The sequence below is a fragment of the Nematolebias whitei genome, chromosome 2 (genome assembly GCF_014905685.2).
Source record: "Nematolebias whitei isolate Nwh7 chromosome 2, NemWhi1, whole genome shotgun sequence".
NCBI lineage: Eukaryota > Metazoa > Chordata > Actinopteri > Cyprinodontiformes > Rivulidae > Nematolebias > Nematolebias whitei.
Window position 1 is genome coordinate 22834000 of NC_056499.1, and position 7762 is coordinate 22841761.

Below are 7762 nucleotides of genomic sequence, written 5' to 3' on the forward strand. Positions count from 1 at the left end.
ATATATATATATATATATATATATATATATATATATATATATATATAGTCATTTTAAACCATTTAAAATTATGTTTAATTCACAAATGTAGATTCTAAACCCAGTAAGTAATAGTTATTAGATTGTTTATGGTTCATGGTTCAGTTTCTGGGATCCCGGGTAATTCTTATTATTATTAATTGTCATTCAGACATTTAGATCTGGTTTATAATTATGTTCCAAACTCTGTCTTACAGTCGTGAGTAAAATAAAGTCCACTCTTTTTTCAGTTCTAGGGTTTTTACATTATAGGACACAACGTTCTAAGCTTTAGATCCATCCTTGTCATTTTTGTTTAATCAAAAATAAAGCCAAATTGATTTTTTTTTTAAGAAAACTAAGTGCAGTCTTGTTTCTACAGTATTTCAGAGGGGAGGCAGCAGAAAAGTGCTGCTGATCAGATGCACTTGACTGACATCATAAGCAACTGTTACCACCTCTTTAAAAGCAGGATGTCTGTTTGCTGCTGCAGGTGTGTGTTGGCAAAATGCCAAATGAGGAAGACCTCCTTAATGGCATTAAAGCAACTGTTGCTGTCCTTTTTTTTTTTTTCTGGGGAAGTTTGCAAAGATATTTCTAAGCAACATGCAGAAAAGATTATTCACAAGTAGAAAACCTTTAAGGCAGTTGCCAATTTTTCCAGAAGTGGACAGCAAAGCAAATTCACCCAAAGGTCAGACATTGCAATGCTCAGAGAAATTTGAAGACAAAATACTCCATCTAAAGGCTCTTTCATAAAATACTTAAGCTGAATGGCCTGTGGCCAAAGACCATGCTGTCTTCATGCAGCCTCTGGCCATTCTAAAAATCATCGATGTAGATGGCTACATCCTGCAAAAATGAGAACTTTCAGAGACGATGAAAGTACTGTGGAACCAAAAGAGGAGTGAAGCAAAACTCTGCTGTGTTGATGTTGAGCGCGCGCGGGGTGGGAGGCTCGCATAATATGTCTGCTTAGAGGTTGTAAAAATATCAATTTATTGTCTGTGTAACAACTTTAGAAAATATGCTTTTATTTTTAAGTATAATGTTTGAAATTTCACCAAATCTTGATTAACACTGAAGAACCCTCATTTCGGTTATGTTTTAAGAGTTTTCTATAACGTATTGTGTTAAAAACTAAAATCTGTACTATCACTTTAAGAGCGCTTTTTTTATGACTTCAGTACTGTGCATCCACAGTGTTGCCAGGTGTATGATAATTATCGTATTTGTACGACAAGTTTGCCCTCTGTATGATCAATAATCCCCAAAAAGGCCAAATATACGATAATTTGACCATTCCTTGAATGTGTCGTTGTAATCGGTTGTCATCAGCCTCTCGCTACTGTTTGTCTGAGTTTTTTTTTGTGAACCCTGAAGGCATCTGTGTCCACCAATCGTGCTTTTCTAAATGTTACTACCTACGAGTGAGGTGTTTGCGTTTGCCTCAGAACAACAGCCATGATTGGCTGAATAGTCCGCTGCGCCCGCCCCATGAGTGAGGACAAGTAAAAAAAGAAAAGAAGAAGAGCTGGTCTGGAAGCGGACCCATCACTACTATAGTGCATCAATAGATGTATTATTTTGGTTATGACAGGTGTATGATAATTTCCTTCAAAATACGATAATTTTATGTCTCTAGTACGATAATCCTACATTTCTCACCTGGCAACACTGTGCGTCCGCCTCTCAGTTGGCACCGCTGCCTGAGAAGAGGCAGGAAGTTATTGTTGCTCTTGGTTAAGCTCACATTTATTAAATATATAACATAAACATAAGCACATGCAGTTGTGATTGTTTAAATGTGTAAAAACACTCAGATGTGTCATTTTTCTGACAACACAAGTACATTTTCCCCTAGTTTAGAACAGGCGTTGGTGATGGTGAAAGTCGGGAATACTTTCAGGAACAAGCAGTTGGCAAAAAGGTCCACGGAAAAGCCTTTGAAAGAGCAGGTAGTGATTTGCACAGAGCTACAGAAGATCTTTTGAGTGTTCCTTTATAATCGCTAAGGCTAAAAATCTGCACAGTGTTGGAGAAACCTTCTGAAACCCGCCTGCCTGAAAATTGCAGAGTTGATGTGTAGAGCTCATGCAGTGGATCAAGTGAAAACTGTCCCGCTCTAACACTTTCAGTGTCAGTCAGTCAGAGTTTCTTTACTGTCATTTTTTATTATTTATTGTCATTTCTTTATTTATTGCCATTTCTTTATTGTCATATTTTCAAGGACATCATAGATAAAATAGCTGAAAATTGCAAAAATCAGCTGCATGATAGGATTAGGAAGTTATCTTGACAAAACTACAATTTTTTTAAGACTGTTTTTAAGATTACTCTGTTGTTAGTTTTTTAAAGAAAAGTTATTGGGAGTAATTCTCAAAACAGTGTTCTTATAGTAATTTCTGTTGTACAACTGCCAGTTTATACATTTTACAAGTAAAAGTTTGTAACTATTTACTTTATTATTTTATTATTTACTTTATTCTATATTTAACTACTATTACTAATAATATTGCTTATGATATAAATTATAATATCTTTTTATTTACTTTATTCATTTATCACTTTGATAAAGAGATTAATCTGACTGAGTCTTTTGGGAGAGGGGAGTAACGAGGGATTGGGGGTCTCAGATTGGCTAGGAAGTAAGTGGGGGGGGGGGGGGGGGGTCTTTGAGGAAAATAGGTTAGGAACCACTGATGTAGAGCGTTAAATGTGTGATGGAAATCTTCTTTGTGTGTGTTTTTTTAGATAAAATTATTTTACTCTTTTTAGCAGTCTTCTTCATCCATCCATCCATTATCTTTTACCCGCCTCTTCCATTTTGGGTCACGGGGGTCACCGGTGCCCATGTCCAGCAATCACTGTGCGAGGGGCAGAGTACACCCTGGACGGGTCGTAAGTCCATCACAGGGCCACATAGAGACAAACGAGACAAACGACCATTCACTCTCTCACTCACACCTAGGGACAATTTAGAGTTACCAATCAGCCTAACATGCATGTTTTTGGTTTGTGGGAGGAAACCGGAGTACCCGGAGAAAACCCACGCATGCACGGAGAGAACATGCAAGTCTTCTTCATAGTTAACTTTATTTTTCTTAATAAATATGAAGTTGATGTGCATGTTTTTTTTTTTTTTTCATTTACCCTTTATTTATCCAGGTAGTCTCATTGAGCCACGAGAACTCATTTTCAAGAGAGACCTGTTTAGGGAGCAGATGGTGGAGGTTAAGGGCCTTGCTCATGGGCCCAGAGTGGGGTGAATGAGGATGGGGGCAGGTGTGGGTGTTTCCCCTACCCCACCCACATTTTTGATGTTGTCGGTACCGGGACGTGAACCCGCGATCTTCCGATCACAGGCCTAACTTCTCTAGCCTCTGCGCCACCACTCCCCCATCCCCTGTGCGTCGTTGTCATCTTCTATCTGTAATAAATCTCTTTGCTGTTTATCAATCACTCAACCGGTGTGTGACACAGAATGTATTCATTCATTGGACTTGTATTTACACTGAGTCTCACTGAGTCTCGAGGACTCATTTACAAAAGAGACCTGTTTTTAACAAACAATGATGACAACAAAGACAACAGTAGACAATCATAAAAGAAAGCATATAAATTTAAAAAAATAAATGGAAGAAAATGATAATTAATGAATTAAAAAATGAAACAAAAACAGCTAGATTGTAAAGTGATGTAGAAAACTAAAAACAGGAACATCCCTGTGTTGGTTTTTGCCAGGAACTTATTTGTTTGAAGCCACTTAGAGAGGTCAAGGTCAAGAGCTTCAGATCTTTTTGCAATATATCCCAGGTTACAGAAGCAAAGTAGGAAAAGGCCCTTTTGCCTAGTTCAGTCCGCACTGAGGGAACACTGCAGGTAATAATGTCCTGAGAGCGTACGCTGTAACTGCACTCACGCAGTGACATGTAGGAGGAGATGTATGAAGGCAACAAACTAATAAGTGATTTTAAAATGAAAATGTACCAGTGAGACAGTCTGTGTGAAGTTAATGATGACCAGTTAACCAGTGAATACAGGGTGCAATGTATGTTATCACTTAATCATAATACTGAGCCCCAAAGGCAGCTAACCTTTTCACATGCTAACAGTTCAACTCTGTTACAATTTCACGTCATGGCACAAAAGTGCTTGAGGGGTGGATCGGCTATGACCCTCCCTTGACTTTGTCCCCCTTATTGCCTCAGTCTGCTCAGAAATCCCAACAAGGTGGCCAGAAGGTATTCAAGTCCCAGAATGAGGTGTCGTGTATTAGACGTAATACTCTGCAGGCTTCACTTAGCATGTTGACGCTAAAAATGCTACTAGTACAAATAGAAAAAGACTGAACATGCATGACTTGTTTGGAAAGGTTGCAGGAGAAAGCCTTTTATCTCTAAAAATAATACAGCTGCATGACTTCGGTCTGCAAAGTTGCAATTGGAATGACTCTCAAGACTTCTAGAGCAGTCTTTTAGACACATGAAAACAAAGACTAGATACCTTAGATACAATAATGTACACCACCACATAGCCTAATGCTTTCTGGAATCAAATGTGAGGTCAGCTATGTCAGACAATCTGGTTAATACAAGGTGATGTAAAAATGATTATTCTAAAACCAACAGCAAATCTAGAAAGAAAAAAATTCTCACTAACAAAATAATAGTGAATGTGTTGGACACCTCTAATTCAAGTCCAAACCTCAGTTTGCTGTGGTGGAACCTTAAGAGAGATGTGCATAAACAAATGCCTACACACATTAATGAACTAATGCTCTAAAGAGGAGTGGGCTACATTTCTCCACACACTTCCTCAAAACTTAGTCACCCAGAATACAGAAAATGCAAGTCATTGCTTCTCAGTGTGGATCTACAAGCAACTGGCTACTAGGGCTGGACTTAAATTTTCACGCACAGCTTTTTCATTTTGTCTTTTTCATTGTTTAATAAATAATGACACAGCAAAGTATGTCGTATTATTCTACAAATAGGTTTGAATTTAAATTGTTTAAGAAACTGGTAGATAGATACCAGATCATATTTATTATGTACTGAAACATAAACCTTCAGAATTGAAAGAGGGCAGACAATATTTATCCGTAGACATTACCTAGATGTGTTTTAAACATGGTTAAAAGTAAAAGTCATATTTTTTTAAATATTTTGTTTTATGTTTGCTTCTCTCACACCTGCCTCCACTCTCATTTGCCTTACTCTGAACCCTTGAGCAAGGCCCTTAACCCCCACCATCTGCTTCCCCGGGCACCCTAAATAGCAGCTCTCTGCTCCACACAGAGGGATGTGGTAGCTCGGTGGTCTGTGGTTGTGTCAGGAAGAGCATCCGGCGTAAAAATAATTGCCACGTCTTTGTGCGACGTAGTTCGCTGTTGCAACCCCTGAAGAAGGGAGTAGCCGAAAAAAAAAAAAAGTTTGCTTCTCTGAAATGTCTCAGTTTTTTTATGTATTCCCATGTGTGTTTTTCCTCCTTTTCAGGTGGTGGGTCAAATCGATAAACTAACGTCTGACTTTGACTTCGACCTGGAGCCAGATGACTGGACAGTGGCCACAGCTAGCAGCACATCCAGCAGCGAACGGGGTCTGGGAGAAGCCTTCAGATTGGACTTCCTCAACACAGATGTGCTTTCAGACAGCTGGGAGTTTTGCAGTTACCTTGAGGCTGCGGGTGCAGCTGCCCGCAGATTTAGCGAACAACCAGGGGATCTACGACAAGAGCTGGGCCATGAGACCATCCCCACTCAAACCCAGACTCCAACACCACCTCCCAGCACTGCCTCGGTGTACTCCCAGATGAACGGCGGGCTTCCCATCCCTAATGGGCCACGCATTATTACGCCAGATTCATCGAGTGAGGAGGCCAGCAGCTCCACACACAGCCAAAAGACCTCCCGTACTTCTGGCACAAGAGAGAGAGTTCGCTTTAGTGATAAAATTCTGTACCATGCATTGTGCTGTGATGATGATGATGATGAGGAGGAGCAAGATGAGTTACAAGAGGACAAGAGTGGCTGTGCTACTCCAGAGAGTGATACTGAGCCCAGCTTCCTGGGCAGCTCGGTTTCCCCCAAACATTCTTCCTCTGAGCATTCACTTCTCCATAACTGTCTTGACTCTTCCTATGTCTCCTCACCATTGAAGGGGATGACAGGAGCTCACACATTACCCAGGAAAGGTCTCCTAAATCCCAGCTGCCGCAAAAAACTGTTACGAAATAGCAGCACACAAACTGTCTCAGACAAGAGCACTCAAACTGTACTGCCCTATATTCCAACCAAACAGAAAACAAAGGACTACTGAGAAAGCCTGAAGTTTCTCATAAATCTCATGAAGAGAACTGTGCATTATTTAATATTAAATACATAGCTCATAGATTAATACACAAATAAATAAATTACTAAATAAACAAATGATATATGGGAAACCACTTGCCTACCTAAAGTCATTCTGAGGCTCAGGGAAAAAAAAAGAAATGAAGTACAGCACAACATTAAGATGAAAGGTTATGGTGGACCAAAATGTTAGTGCCTGTTCTCATGTAAGGAGATGAATGGACATAGTAAGTATAATTATGTGAATTGATGTTGGTGATTACAAAAGCAATCATTTTTAACAAAATATTTTTAAATGAAAACAATTGGAAGTATGAAATTATGCAGACGTCTTTTTCCCTCATCACACAATAGTAGAAGTCATAAAGACAAAAAAGGAAATGCTTGTTTCTATCATGCTGGTACAAAACGTTGCTTACTCTGTACCCTAAATCTGTATAAACATTGTCTTTTTTTCATGTTCCAGTAATTTCAAATGTCAGGGGGATTATTGCTTCCAGCAGGGAAATGTCTCCAGATGCACATGTCAAGCTGCTTCCTCCTCTCCTTGATGTCAACAAATGACTCTGAGCGTAGAGTCTGAAAACAACATGATTTACCTTTGGTTTTATAAAGCATCTCATTGTGATAGCTCCATGGTCTGTTGCGGATGCTGAAACATGTGAGTGACAGGGAGACAAACAGATACATAGACATTTCAGAAGTTGTGAACCCCACCAGTGACATTTCAATTTTTGTCCTCCTCTGTGCCTGCTACAGGCTTCATTCAACTTAGCAGCTAAATAGCATTTTGGGAAAAAGAAAAAAAAAAAGTCTAAAAGGTTTTGTCTCTTCATTCAGTTGCCCAGTGGGGGATTGAATTCAGTGGAGCAGCATTTTATTCACAGGGCTAGCGCCAATAGCCATTCCTAATCAATATGTTAGAGGGAGGTTGCAGTGAGAGGTCTCTTTGCTGAGCATGCAAGCCACTCTCCTGGGATCGGTGAACAAAAACTCACAGTCAGAACTATTTACTTACACTGAGCAGAACAAAAATTAGAACTGTTGCCCTAAAGAACTGACATTTCAAAAAGAAAAAAAAAAAACAAAAGTGGGACAAAGTGTGAAAGCTGGTGGTGTAAAGAGAGTGTTGCTGTTCAACGATTTCTCTTTATTCGTATATATTTATTTCATTTATTCATTTTCCACAGACCGATAATCGACCCTAGGGAAAAGCTTTGTGAGTGTTTTCATTTTAAAAAGAAAAGTTAAATGTTGAAATCTTTAAGTGGAAAATCCTTGCTGACTTCATTGATGCCAACCTTTCTGTCTTGGATCACCAAATGGAGACAAGACCTTCCCAAAAAGGCAGTGCTTGTGATGTCTCTCTTTCCCTTTCTTTTATATATATAT

General features: G+C 39.2%; 1 protein-coding gene across 1 annotated transcript in view; it reads left to right on the forward strand.

Moving 5' to 3' along the window:
* The window catches only part of insyn1 (inhibitory synaptic factor 1), a 115153-nt gene extending 108387 nt beyond the window's left edge, over positions 1-6766 (forward strand). Inside the window, exon 2 of the mRNA XM_037690836.1 lies at positions 5517-6766. Coding sequence (XP_037546764.1) covers positions 5517-6338 — 822 coding nt within the window. The 3' untranslated portion in view covers positions 6339-6766. The remainder of the gene's footprint in view (positions 1-5516) is intronic.
* The last annotated feature ends 996 nt before the right edge of the window (positions 6767-7762 follow it).